General features: G+C 34.6%; 1 protein-coding gene across 5 annotated transcripts in view; it reads right to left on the bottom strand.

The window, feature by feature from the left end:
• CAND1 (cullin-associated and neddylation dissociated) overlaps nucleotides 1-4,808 on the bottom strand; it is a 65,529-nt gene extending 60,721 nt beyond the window's left edge. The window contains exons 1-5 of one of the 5 annotated variants that reach the window (XM_089829815.1): nucleotides 4,671-4,785; nucleotides 2,563-2,698; nucleotides 2,045-2,180; nucleotides 1,486-1,655; nucleotides 779-989 (exon numbers count right to left, since the gene is read on the bottom strand). In XM_089829815.1, the coding sequence (XP_089685941.1) occupies nucleotides 779-989; nucleotides 1,486-1,655; nucleotides 2,045-2,080 (417 nt within the window). In that variant the 5' untranslated portion in view covers nucleotides 2,081-2,180; nucleotides 2,563-2,698; nucleotides 4,671-4,785. Of the gene's footprint in view, nucleotides 1-778; nucleotides 990-1,485; nucleotides 1,656-2,044; nucleotides 2,181-2,562; nucleotides 2,699-4,670 lie in introns of all 5 variants that reach the window. The other 4 variants (XM_089829816.1, XM_089829813.1, XM_089829814.1 and 1 more) reach the window with 4 other exon arrangements.
• Nucleotides 4,809-15,363: the final 10,555 nt, after the last annotated feature.

The following is a 15,363-nucleotide window of genomic DNA, read 5'->3' as shown; positions in this document are numbered from 1 at the left end:
TAGGAGAGGTGCAATAAAACTGTGGGTTTGGAATGGTTCTCATTTCAAACAAAAATGTCGAAGAGTTTGAAGTAGAACAGATACTGAGTCAACATTAAACTATTTCCTCTGACAACAAAAAATGCATTACTCCCAGAGATGACATGCATAAAAAAGCATTCAATCAACTTGGAGATGTTGTACTCTAATATAAAAAAACACAATGTCATGATCTGAACAAGAAAAGATCCATCCGGAAAGCACTAAAAGATATGCTACATAGAGATTGTGCCTTCAGTTACTGCAAATATTTGCTACAAGCTAGGATCAGCAGAGAAAGAAAATTCCCATTTCCACTGATGTTTCCTGATCATTCTAATGACCAAACTAATCACTAATTTCCAATTTTATAACTATTATCTAATAAGTCCAATTTTTTATGTGTCAATCCAGTGCACCATCACCATCAAGAGAATTCAAGATATCCGAACCAACCAGTCAAACAAAAGTAAACTTGGAGCTTAAACTTCAACTGCAAATTAGCAATATCCTGTAGCAATTTTCATTAAATAAATAATATATTAAGGGTAAAGAAAAGCATTTGTTACACACAGTAACAACTTTCAATGTTATGACTTCAGTTTTTTATAGTACAATCCATTGTTCAAATGTTTTTGTTTGAGTAATTAGTTGCAAAAGTAAACTCTGGAATTATCCCATAATGTCCACAACAGCAGCTGTTTTTAACTGGATCAAATAAGAAAAAGACTCTCAATAGTACTAAGAAATGACCACTTACCAAAGTTGTGATGCCTTGTATGAATAAAGGGCAAAGTGTCGCAACAACACGCTGGGCAACAATTGGACTTGCAATTTCAGAAATAATTGTCTTCAAAGCTATGTTTACTATATCACGCCGTTGTTCCCTTCCATTCAATAATCTATTACACAATGTACTTGTCATGTCAACAACTCTATCCTCACTGACCTTTTTAACCAACGGAACAAGGCTGCAAAACAAGCAGGGTCTAACATTAGGCTTTGGAAAAGAAAACTATAGAAACAGAATACAAGTAACATTTTCAGATTAAAAAACAGTGTAAAACTCTTTTCACAAGCAAGGGTGCATAACATTCTCGCCAAAGAAGACAACTCCATTAGGCACTAGCAATATAGCAACTTTTGACTGGTTGTAAGATGGTAGAATTACTCTGATTTAATCTGATTTAATGTGTAATGTTAACCACTTGAAAAATATACTAACTAGGATTATGCCATTTAATATGAATCCATTGTTCTGATAGGTACTTATTAATAAATCCTGTTGAGGAGAAACAACAGCTAAAATATAAGCAAAAACAAATAACTAGTTAACTTTAAATAATATATTTTGATTCAAGTTGACAAACAAAACAACGCACAGATATTGTGGGGATAACAATTCTTGCACTGAAATATGAGATTGCATATGTCTACTGACACCGAAGAGGAAAGGTTATGACAAACCACTTTACAGCAAGTCCAGAGACATCACCAGCTGCATCATCAAGTTGTTGAAGCACAACAAACGTTACTTTGCCCTCTAATTCATTATCTGCTTTAAATGAATCTTTGCTCAGCTCATTTAACAGATCAGATGTTGCCATATATCTATAATCCTTATCCTTTCCAGTAACCTGCAGAGACAAATTTTGATACAGATCAGTTGTTCTCTTATATTAAATTCAAACAAGAAACTTGTTTATAAAAAGAACAGCTCTTGAAAAGGCATGGTGATGGACCATGTATAAGAAATAGTTAAGTATCTGCAATAATTGGATTAGAACATATCCACAAAATGATCTTTCATTGCATGATCCATTCTCTCATCAACTGCTTTCAAAAATGACAATAGAGTGGATATAGGCTTATGCATCATATAAAAGATTAAAGCATTTCAATAATGCAAGGCATATACAGAACATCTTAGCTCGGCCATTTCCAGTGTAACAAGTGGCCAATACACAAATAACAAGAAGCAAACAAGCTCTTCATGCATTCATTAAAAATGAATTGCTCAATATACCTTCTCCAGTATTCCATTGATTGTACTTGTCGACATATTCAAAAAAAATCATGCACAAATCTCCAATACAGTGTAGAACTTGGGTTGTATAAAAAGTTCGGCTGATTAACCACTTGATATTGTAGCTTCAAAATTCCTGCAACATATTAGGAGAAAACGATAACTTAGATAAAACTGACAACACTGATTCAAGATTGCCAACAGCATACATATAGTATGAAAAACTAGCAATAATGATGAGCATGAAACATTTCAGAACTCAAACATAAGCTGTTGTACTAAGAGTAAGAAATGACATCAAACCGGAGTGATTTATAATAAAATAATTATTCCTAGCATTTGAGCAGTCCCATTTGTGATTCCTTCCTCCAAGGATCAATATTGTCAGGCAGTTAAGATTTGAAATAGGATTGCAATGTGGACTGTTAGGTTTCCATCGAACTAAGATTACTTAACATAATTCCCAGATAATTTTAGTTCAATTGTGCAGTTCTTAACGATGGTGCATGCATATCAACCTGTACTAAAAATAAAATATAGAGCATAATCTCCCTCCACAACACATTTTTTGCTTCTCCTATTAGATGAGATCTTCAATGCCTTCCCCTTGACAACCTCAAACTGAAAGTGAAGTGCTATTCCATTGCTTAAGCCCTAGATACACCAAATAGTAACAAAGCCATGTCTTAGAAAAGCATAAAAACCTTCCTTGCACATAAATTGACCAGTTAAAAAATGTAGAGATCAAAGATACTGAGATAATATCATTTCAAAATCTATAACGCAGACTTATTGTAAATGACTTTCTGCCAAGCTGTCACCCATTTGTAAGTTGGAATGCTTATCACAGTGTACCAATCCATATCATGACATGATATTTGTATTCAAAGTCCTAGGAAATTCATTTTGTTTGTTGTCTAAAATGGGGAAGAATCTTCCTTCCCTCCAGTCCCAATAAATGGCCAAATCTTATAAGAGATCTGCGGGTAGAAATGAAGTCAATAGACACACCAGAACAACTTCATATCCCTATTATAGTTTCCTAATTTGCAGAAACAATAAAACATTTCATCGCAGCATATCATCCCCATAAACAATATGTTGCCCCTACAACTAGCTCTAGAATGTCCTCTCATCTGTCAAAACATAATGGAGCAAAGCTGAAGAAGAGAGAAACATAAAACAAATGCTGTTTCACAAATTATAACAGTGTTTATTGCAATTGGCTGCCAGAAACATGGAAGCTAATCATCACTATGAATCCAGTTGGAAAACTTGAGTATATAGTATATTACTGCAGTTACTATTGCATGGTTTTTAAAGTGTGATTACACATCCTCTCCCAGAAATACTTGTTAAGTATTTTCAATCAAAAAATACAAAGAAAATACTGTAGCTTGTGTCTACGACTATTCAATGCTCAAAAAATCAAAAATGCGAGAAGCAATAGAAAAATGAGTGCTGCTTTTGCTTTTAACTTCCATGCTCAAAACCATCCAATGTGTTGTGGCGTGATAGTAATAGGGACACCTATAAGAGCATGACCAAAGTTTAAACCCTATCACTACAACCACATCTGTCGCTGACATGTTGGATGAAGTAGTGTACTGGTAACAGGGGCACTTATATAAGCCTGCTCATATTTCAAGCCTCCATCACTATAATGCTGAACTCCAGTGGTCATGTGAGACAGTGAGATGGTTGTGATGCAATGGTAATGGTGTCACTTATAAAGAGTGATCAAAGTTCAAAGCCTCTATGACTTCAGTGTTCATTTGGGACGATTGTGATGCAATGGTAATGATGGCACTTATAAAATGTGATGGAAGTACAAAACCCCATCTCTACAATTTTCTAACAAGTGATCAAAGTTCAAAGGCCTTAACACTCCAAATTTCATCTGGGATAATTGTGATGCAATATTATTGAGGGCACCTAGAGGGTGTTGTGGAAGTTCAAAAATCCGTCTCTACAATTCGTAATTTCAGTGAATTGGTGGAATGGTTGTAGTGTAGAAAGTGGAACTCACCAAAGCGTGATCTAAGTTCAAACCCCCACCATTACAATACATAACTGTAGGATGGTTGTGGTGTAAAGGTTATGAAAGCAGTTATAAGGTTGCGATCAAAGTTCATAACGCCGGTGGACATGTGGAATCGTCGTGCTGTAATGGTAATAGTGTATAGTCCACAGAGACCCGGGTTTGTTTAAATACAGACTGACCGCACTAAGTATTGGCATTGAACAAAAAAATATATAACCAGTTCATCTCCAGTTGATTTCCCGTCACTATTCTACTGTATTACATATATGCGCGCGTCCGACGAATAAATAAAAAGGTAAAAATCGACTGTCTTTTCTTCAACATTTTGAGTATCCGCACCTACTAGATCTGAGAATTGGTTTTTCTCTTCAGCAATAGATTGGAAACGAACAAAATCCTTCAAGAAAAAGCAAGAACATCCAGCGCCGTGAAAAAATGGCACTACTCACTAAGCAGAGTAGCCCTAAAACAACAGAAATATACCTCTCGAACAATCCAAAAAAAGCAGCGTATATCCATGATATCACGACTTATTTACCGTTTAAACGAGGATGTTATTATAGAGCAGCTTGCCAGACTTACAATTGGAGAAAAGGGGTTCGTGTATACAGACCCTGGCTATGCTCTTTCCTTCTCTTTTCGCCGCGCAATGCTATGTTCGTTTCGTCTCTGTCCATTCCCCTCCCCTATTTCTTCTTTTGCCCTTTATTATTATAATATATTATAATTTAGTTATAAATTCGTTACTTTACTTGCCCAGAAACGTGTGATCATAATTATTACATATAAAGATTAATAATGTATTTTATCTTTAGTGGGTTAGATAAAATGTCATAATAATTATAATATTTTATGGGAAAAAAATACAATGTTGGTGATATTAAGTAATAATATGGGTATTGTTCTTTTAAAATAATTAATTCAAAATGTGTAAAATTATAATACAAAATATTATCTAATATTGAAAATCATACTACTAAATTTAACTTCGGAACCATAATCCACTAAACTATCTAAACTACTTTATGTCATTTTAATGATTTTTTAGTTTTTTAAATAATTAAAAATTTATGAAGTTAACTTTTACATAAAAACATTAAATGAAAATAAGGAGAAAGAGGGTATATTTAGTTTGGAGGTAGGAATATAGGTAGTAGAAATAAAATGAGAAGGTGATTTTGATTTGTTTAATTCTAGTTGTAATATTGTATTATTTATAATTTTTAATAATGATTATGATATGTATTGTTGTGACTAATCTAAGATGTAGAACATCTCCTACTTTATGCAATTGTGTACTACTTTGAGTAGGTGTGCCCTTGACACCTATTAGAGCCTACACTATAACTTGCAACCTATAGAAAATTTATCACCTAGTGTTCTTAAGGGGATTTGAGTTAATTAGATTGTAGAGTTGAGTTGATAATTTAGTCTCCTTCATTGTGTGCTACTTCAAGAACTAGTACAACCAGAATGTTTCTTGTCTTCCTCAAGGCTCTTACCTTCTTCTTGTTTAGTCTCAACTTATCTCTTATGGCCTTCCTCTTGACCTAGTCTGAATATTCAAATCATTTCTTAGGTTTCGTTTTGGTAATATCTACCAGTGTTTGAATTTTGTATTCTTCTCCTAAATCTTCTTCTTCGTCTATGAGAATTTGCATTGACTTGTGTTTTTTTTGCACACTTGTCTCAAGACTCAATTTCCTCTTTATGTGATATTCTTGTTCAACATTTTTCTTAATAGCCCCTCATTGGCTTTATATAGCCTTCTCTTCCTTCTTCTTAGGGATTCATTCCTATATATGTTCCTTAGGATTTGGTGAGGAAGAGTCCTTCTGATTGATTATATCAACAATCACTACTTCAACTCCACCAATTAGCGAGAACTCCTCACTTTGTCTTTCAATGTCTTGCACTTGTTTAGGAACATCTTGAACAATGTCTCCAATGATTTGATCTATAGTTAATGTGTCATCTATCTCAATAACTGTAGATTGGTCATTTTCAACTTTCCTTGAAGCCTCCTAAGTCTTTAGAATAGTCTTGAACATCTTAATTGTTTAATTGTGAAAAAATTGTGTCTTAGATTCTGTAGCTATATTCTTAGCTCCAAACAGTTGCTTGTGAGCTTCAACTATTATTTTGACATCACTGGGGCTTAGCTCAAGTTGCACATTTGCCAATGCTTTCTCTATAATTTCCATTTCTAACTCTAATTGTATGTTGAAGTCATCCAGCATTTGTGATTTGATAGAATTCATCGAGGACAAATGAATGTATCACTAGAGGTGTTCTACCAAACTTGTAATGATGACGCACAATGGCATATTCGATCTTTTTTTTGTCCTCATCAATTCCTGAGTTGTACCTTCTGCCTACCAAAGCTAGTCCACATATTTCCATAATGTCTTTCACAATTTCACCAGTGGTGGTGGAATTCTTTGTCATACCTCTCCTATTTAGTTTTGAGACTTCCCTACTTGATTATGTCCTTTCATCTTCTTCATCTTCAAATTGCTTCTTGATGAAGGGCCACACCACCCTCCCAACTCATAACCAAAAAATGCAACAATATGGAGACAACGAGATGACAAAATGCTTCCCAAGCAATTTTATTATACTTGAAAATCCATTAGCAATTACATTAACATTTCTGCAAGATCTCTCAAGATCTAATCCAAACCCAAGCTAGTCCAGATCCACACTCTGGTAGAAACCTCCAAGATCTCAACTTGTGCTCGCAAGCCACCAAGCAACCTCCTTGTTTCTAAACCGCAGCCACTAGCTCTTCTCCAACTTTATCCAAGATCTAAGTGTAAAATGCCTCACATTCGGCACTCTATCCACACACTCACAACTCCACCACAATCCTATTGTAAACTGCTTCACATTTGGCGCTCTATCCAGAGACTCAAGAAAACTCACCCTTTAGCTTCCTCCTTCTCTCCAAACTTCTACTAAGAAGAGATCACACCTTGAAGCTTTCACACCTTGAAGCTTTCCATCTTGAAGCTTTCACACCTTGAAGCCTTCACACCTTGAAGCTTGACTTTCCAAAGCTTTCCACCTTGAAGCTTTACCTTCCAAAGCTTGATTAGAAATGCTCATATGCCTTGCTTAAATAGGCACTTACCACCCAATGCATGATTTATCCACAACCTTCTAGAATTCCTCCTATACAATATTCACAGCCTTCTACAATATCCACAACTTTCTAGAATTCCACCTAAATACAACTAAGCACCACCATGTGGCCTAATTAGAAAATTACATTTCCTTTATGGATCACGACAAATATTAAATGCATGATTTAAGGAACTTTCCACAAGTTTCTAAGATGCCACCTACACACTTCAATAAATGGAATGACAACCATTTTTTTTTTTTTTCTATTACGCCACCTATGCACCTCAAAAATAGAAATTCTTCTTTTCCCTTTTTTTCTATTTTTTTTCTCCTCTAATTTTCGTCACTTTCTCTCTCCTCCGCAATTTTTATTTTATTTTTTTATAAATTTTACCATGCAAGATGTTCCTACATCACTTCTAATCACTCTTTTTCTTTCTAGGACTTCCCTGCTTGATAGAACTACCCCATCCTCTTCTTCTTGCAGGTTGTTGCCCAAGTTTCAGTTCATATATTTTGCTCTAGGGTTTTGGGTCAAGTGTCAAAGTCTTGAGTCTGAGTCTAGATTGCCTATAGGATGGCCTTCCTTCTCATCATTCCTTTGAATTAACCTAATGCAAGAATCATATGAGCAATGCATTAGTCCAAAGCTAGGTGATTAAGGTTTGGAGGGTTTGTTATGCATTATCCCAATGAGAAGGTCTTGATATTCTGATAATTCATATTTTCTTGGTCCTTATCATGTCAAAGACAACAATTGATGTTGTGAAGCAGTTCTTCACAAAAGCATTTATAAATCTCTGAGAGTTTCTAACTTCTTCATCAAAGGTTTATATCTAAAAGAAGGATATATTTAAAGAGATCATGGACACATATAAAGAAAATGCAGTAGAGAACATCGAAGACTGAGGCTAAAAGATTAATATGCAGATCATGAGAACAAGTCAGAAGCAAGATCGGTTGAATTCAATGCAGAGTGAACACTAAAAATGTAGAAATGGTGAAGGAACCAAGTCAAAGGTGGTATGACTCTTTTTGAAATGAAATTGGCTATTAATATTTAATTTGTGCATATACGCTGCAGAGTTGAAAAGTCAATTAAATAAAAGAATGTGTGTTATTGGCCAGTTGAAAAGTCCAAATGCTTATCAATCAGATCGGGTCCCATTCAAATATTATATGAAAGTTGAATACCTTCAACCATAAGATCCACGATCGTCATTACGTTGCTATTAAAAGTTGTTTAATCATTATTCGTAGTGACATAATAACAGAACAACACGTGTCTTGTGGGTCATCACATTTCACGAAGCACAGTTAGAATATATTCATGAGGTGCCACGAAGCAAGGAAGGTCAATGTCAAATTCTCTGGGAAATGAAAATGTGTTAATTGTTTGCCATAGCATGTATATTGGAAAATGGACCCATGGTGCAAACAAAACAAAGGGTTAAGACCTTTTTTGTCACTGTCAGATCAAAAAAGATCTACAGAGGTTGTTATGTCATCATAGAAAGATGCCCATTTGATAATCTATGCAGCAAAGAGCACGAAGACACGTGTCTCAATGGGCCCATTACATTCTACCGTTGTCAAACTCCCCAAGCAATGAATTATTACCATCTATCTGCCACAATGTACCTAGTTGGAAAGTGGACCCGCACCATGAAACAAAGAGACTTAACATCATTTTATTACAATTTTTAGATCGGAAAAAGATCTACATTTTGTCACCATCTCGCTATGTAAAGTTGAAAGGAAAATAATCATAGCGAAAAAATGATGGAAAGACATGGATATATTGAGGGACTCGTGAAAGAAGTTATAAAGGAGGGTCATAACATTTTAATCACAATCCTTAATTTAAGATCAACAACCAAAATTCAAAAATACAGTGACCATTGGAATATGAAATGCATGGGTTTAGCGCAAAACAACAGAAGATGAAGAATAAACAATTTTCTATAGGATTTTATGAGATTACATGAAGTTGAATAGTCATCGTCTGTATTCAGAAACACCATGGATTCAAAATCATCAATAGAGGAGATACCATGTGCTCGTGTCATGATGCAGATTGGATAATTTCATATTTTATTCTCATTTTCTTTTCTATTATATGATTGTTGCTCGACCAGAATTAAGAAATGATAGAGAAATATAAATATAACCTCATTTGACAATACAATGGTTGGCAAACTTGATGGTGAATTGGTCTATAATTGCATTTACCCTATTTGCTTGTCATGATTTGTTGCCCATGCATAGATTAGTTATGCATTAAGAGTTGAGGGATAATTATATATGATCCTGCGATAATCAAGTGGATTCCATTTCATTTTGATATTTGTAGTAGAGGTGATTCCATTTACTCTCTTCATATATGATTGTGCTTCCTCTCTTGTTTTTTTAATATCATGTTAGATAGTTTCATTGGGAATTGAAGGATAGATGTGTATGAATCTATTAGTATTTTGTTGAATTCCATTTCATTCAAGTTTGGTAGTCAAAGCAGTTCCATTTTCCCTCTTGTGCATTTCTTCTTACATTCCTCTTTACATTTAGGTGGTTAACACTACATTTAGAATAGAAGTAAGAGTCAAAAAATATCAAGATCATCTATTACAATCATTCCATTGAGTGTAATAGGTTATTTAAATCCATCCTACCTAAATTGTTTGTGCCTACAAACAATTTGGTTATCCTTTATTGCTCTCATGTTAAGAGCTTATAATATCAAAACTTTTGATCTCATGAAAACACATTCATTGCATATCATTGCAAATCATAGGGAGTTGTACCTAATTAATTCAGAGAGCAGTGATGGAATATATGCATTGACCCCTTTGTTGGTAAACATCATTTTGTCTCTCCAAACATTGGGTATCAAAGAGTCAAGATTACAAAATCTAAAAGGAGAACGAACTGTAAACCGACAATTTTTTGGTGACTTTGCTAGGGAGATTCAGATGAAAGCTCTGAAGAAATTTTCTTCATATTAATTTGCAATCTAATTTCATATATTTGAGTTACAAGAAAGGACTTGTGGTAGTCAGGTGTTTGCCATATGAACTTGGTACCAGTTTTACAACCTCAACCTGCTGAAGGAAATAAGCAAATCTAAATTTGAAGACCGGTAAGGTAAATTTGAAACACCATTTTCTGAACATTTGATACACTCTAGATTCCAAATATACCAGGAGTGCCAAGGAGAAAGGAAAGATTGATCCAATATACAAAGAGCTCAAGAAGGCTAAGTTTCCTATCTTATAAGACCTTTGCAGAAGAGGAAGAACATGTGCAAGGGAATCTATAACCAAACAACTTCAAGATACTCTATTATCTACAATTGTTCCTCCTAATAGAACACAAAAAGTCAACCTTTTTCTCCTCCTATTGCTAGGATTTCCATTCCTTCTTCTTTTGATGTTTTTTTTATTATTGGTGCAACCCTCCCACTTTCTGTCACCTTTCAAACAAATCAAATCATTATACCAGCAATTATGGCACAACCATGGGGAAATGTTATTGGTCCTCTTGCCCTTGCAACTAATAATGGTTTTCTAAGAGCATCAAGGAAGAACTTCCCAAGATTTAACGGTGATGGTACAGCCTCTACAGAACAACACTTTAGTGCTTTCCATAAGGCTTGTGGTGTAGTAAATCCTCAACATAAGGATGTGGTTATTAGAATGTTTGTAGACACATTGGTGGACAATGTTGTTGACTGGTTCGAAGAGCTACTTGTAGGATGCATCACAAATTGGGATACTATGAAACAAAGGTTTGAATAATGTTACAAAAGTATAGAGGATGCACAAGTATTGTTGTAACAAGCTCATCAAAAGGATACCTACTGCAAGTGCACCAACAGATGATAATAAGAAGACTTTCCTCATTAGCTCTATGCCTACTGACTTGGGATATCAAATTAGAAGAGCAAATGTATCAAATTTGCAAGTTGCCCAGGCACTAGCCGTAGAGATGGAGGATGAAATGATAGCCTCTGGTAAATGGAAGAGAGAATTCCAATCTAAAACCATGAGCAATACAACTAGTACTTGTAATAATACAGAGGCCATGCTTCAAAAATTGTCTAATGAGCTCGTTTCATTGAAGAAACAAATTAATAGGCATGCTAATTCTTTTCATCAACCTCATCAAGAAGGACCTAGATATCTAAATGGAGGTAAAGCATTGAAAATACCACCTATTCAACATAGATCAGTAATTGAAGGTGCTTCTAAGAGACGAAATATGTGTGCTTTTCACCTAAGGGCAGATCATGATGGAGATACATGTGCTAGTATGATAAGATATAAGCATATTGTGGATAATAAAGAACAAACAATTGAATAACCTAAAAGTGAGGATGATCATGCTCCTTGTGGTAACTCTAAATTTTTTTCTTGGAGTATGAATCAGATTCAAATATAGGAGGTGATTACTTTGCAACTTTAGAAGGACCTTAGTTGACAATAATGACCAGAGCTCAAAAGAAGAGAAATCAGATCAACAATTCAGTCCTTGTCAAAAATAAGGCACCATCAAACAAGATTGATAAAGTTAAAGGCATGGTACCTTCAACTTCATAGAAGGAGAACAAAGGTAAATCACTTGATTCTTTTGACATAATACAATATTGTAAAGAGACAAGAATTCAAATTTCTCCATTGGATTACTTGAAAGCTAATCCTGATCAGTTGAAAAGGTTAGTTAAAAATTGCAATAAAGATAAAGAATAGGTTAGTATTAATGTTAATGTTGATCATCTCAGTAAACCTAGTATTAATGGATCTTCTTTGACTAGTGAAGATTTTGCACTCCCTAAGTAGTTTCAAGAAGAGGAATCCATTGTCTTAGCCACATGCCCAAATCAAAAAGCAAATCATGTCTACATTTCTTTGTTCATCAATGGGAATAGGTTGAGTAATTACATCATAGATTTAGGAGCCTCTAATAATGTAATGCACGCTTCTGTAGCAAAATCTTTAGGACTTCCCTTGACTAAAACCTTTGGTAGATGTTATTTAATGGATGCAAAACAAGTACCCTTGCTTGGACAAATAAAAGATGTTCAAGTTGCCTTGGTTGCTTATCCTTCAAAAAGACTTAAACTTACCATTTTAGTAGCAAACATCTCTGCAAGCTATGACATGCTCCTAAGTAGAAGTTTATGCAAAGACATGGGGGGAGAAATAAAACTATACCGATCTTGTGCCACTATACAAGTTGGAGATAAAAAGATGAAGCTAGGACTAGAGGAAAAGGCAAAGTTTATTGTTCTAAATTTAGATGATCCTAGTTCTCAAATCTTGTATCATGAAATGTAGTTTGGTAATTATGTGTTATTCTCAAACACCCCTGATATTTTAGAAGAATCAGAACAAACTAAAGGTGATTAGTTGTGTACTTTGGAATTTGATGGCAGTTGTGCTAATGTCGATTCAAGTGCAAGGGTAGTGTTGACATCACCTAGTGGGGAAATGATTGGCTTGGCCTATAAGTTAGATTTAAAAAATACTAACAATAATGTAGAATACGAAACTCTTCTCCTTGGAATAATGACAACAACAAAAAAAAGGAGTCAACATGCTTAAAGCTCAAGGGGACACAGAGTTGGTGGTAAGACAAGTCAAAAATCAATATGCAGTAAACAACTCAAGACTGAAAAGCTACCATAATAAAGTGTGGGATGAGACTGAGGGTTTTGATGCCTTCTCAATTACATCAGTACTCAAAGATTTCAATTCAAGAGTTGATTCTTTGGCAGTCTTTACATTATTGCTCTTACCACATCCTAATTTCAAAGATTGGACCTATAAAGTAGAAGTTTTATTTAGGCCTGATGTCCTTGATAATGAAGATTCATGGCAAGTGTTTGAAGATGATAAACGCATATTAAAATTCATTAAAGGGGAAGATCCTTTTGAATGCTTGTATTTTGAAGGAAGCACTAATGCAAGTGATGATGATTCAATAACAGGTGATAAAAAGAAAACAGAGCCTGATATGATTCAATTGAAAGGTAATAAGATTTCACCCCATCTAATCTCTTTAGAAATTTTTTTTGATAGGCATGATGCATACATAAAGAGGGAAAGAGATAAGAAAGGAAAAACCTATGGTGAATATGATGGAATCAATATAGGGACAAAAGTTGGCCCAAAGATGATAAACATAGGAAAATATTGCACACTAGAAGAGAGGGTAGAGATTAGGAAATTAATCATTGAATTTCAAGATGTATTTGCTTGGAGTTATGAAGACCTAAAGAATTTAATGGGTGGAAAGTTCAAACATGACATCCCTCTTAGCCTAGAGGCAACACCATTCAGGCAGAAACAAAGAAACTATAACCCCATAGTTGAAGGAGTAATCTTCAAGGAGATTGACAAAATGTTGTTGGCTAGGATTATATATCCCATTCATCAATCTACTTGGGTTGCTAATATTGTGCTAGTAAGGAAGAAGAATGGAGAAATAAGGATTTGTGTAGATTTTAGAAATCTAAACCAAGCCTCACTCAAAGATAATTTTGCTCTCCCTAATATGGACCATCTCTTACAAAATGTTGTAGGGTTAGAGATGATGTCAATTTTAGATGGCTTTTTAGGGTATAAGCATATCCAAGTGAATGAAGCAAATCAGTTCAAAATTGCATTTACCACACAATGGGGTACTTTTGCCTACAATAGAACGCCCTTTGGTCTAATTAATGTAGGTGCAACTTTTCAGCATGGCATGAATTTAGTCTTTCAAGATTTGAAAGATAGAATTATTGTCATATATGTTGATGATTTGACAGTCTTTTCCAAGAAGAGAAAGGATAATACCAGAGATCTAGAAAAGGTGTTGCAAAGATGTAAAGATCATGGTATCTCACTGAATCCAAAGAAGTCAATATTTTGTGTGATTGAAGGCAAGTTGCTTGGTCATATTCTATCCCAAGGAGTGAAGATTAATCCAGACAGAGTTAAAGCTATTCAACATTTAAGCTATCATTGAGTAAAACTGGAGTGAAGTCCTTCTTTGGCCAAGTAAATTTCTTGAGGAGATTTGTTTCTGATTCTCTAAGATAGTTAAATGTGTAGTTGATATGTTGAAAGGCAATAAAAGTTTTAAATGGAGTGATGTTGGTAAAAAGGCTTTTGAAGATGTCAAGGATGACATTGCCAAAGTCCCTGTGCTTGTCCATCATGACTACACTAAAGAATTCATCATTTACTATTATACCTCAGAACATACTATGTCAACCATATTGATGCAAGAAAATAAAGAGAGAATACAAGCTCCAATTGCCTTCATGAGTATACCACTAAAGAGTCAAGAATTGAGACATTCACAAGTAGAGAAACATGCATATGCAGTAGTGAGAGCCCTTAAAAATTTTAGGTTTTATTTATTGCATTCACATTTAGTAATACATGTGCCATATCTTGCAGTAAAAAGTATTCAGACACAACAAAAGGTTGGTTGTAATAATAGAGGAGTGTGGATAGCAAAAGTCCAAGAATATGATATAGAAATTAAGGTAAGAGGTAATGCACTCTATAAAGCCTTGGCAGAGGATCGACAATGCAAAGAAGAAGATACTCCAAAAGTTCTCATGGCAAGTCTTCAAGATCGTTTTTCTCAAACATTGTTTATTTTCTGATATATGGTGAATTCCCTAATGGATTAACTGCTAAGAAAAGGAGAGATCTAAAAATAAAGGCCATGAAGTATGTCATTCATGATGATGTCTTGTATAAGAGAGTAATTGATGGAACAATTTTAAGATGCATGGATAAAGAGCAATAGGTAAAGTTGTTAAGATCTTTTCATAATTAAGCATGTGGAGGACATTTTTCTAACACTGTAACTACATTCAAAATTATAAGACAATGTTATTATTGGCCTAGCATGTTTAAAGATGCATATAAGTGGATTGCTAATTGTGAGAAATGCAAGATATTTGCTGGTAAACCTTAGCTTGCTACCCTACCTCTTAGACTAATGGTAATTAAAGATCCTTTTCATCAATGGGGTTTAGATTTTATAGGCCCAATCAATCCTCCTTCTAGTCAAGGACATGCATATATATTGACTGCCACAGATTATTTCAGTAAATGGGTTGAAGCCAATCCAATGAAGAAGACTTCATCAG

This window comes from Cupressus sempervirens, chromosome 5 (genome assembly GCF_028749045.1).
Source record: "Cupressus sempervirens isolate cs-2001-9-10 chromosome 5, ASM2874904v1, whole genome shotgun sequence".
Taxonomy (NCBI): domain Eukaryota; kingdom Viridiplantae; phylum Streptophyta; class Pinopsida; order Cupressales; family Cupressaceae; genus Cupressus; species Cupressus sempervirens.
This window is presented reverse-complemented; position numbering and strand designations above follow the sequence as displayed.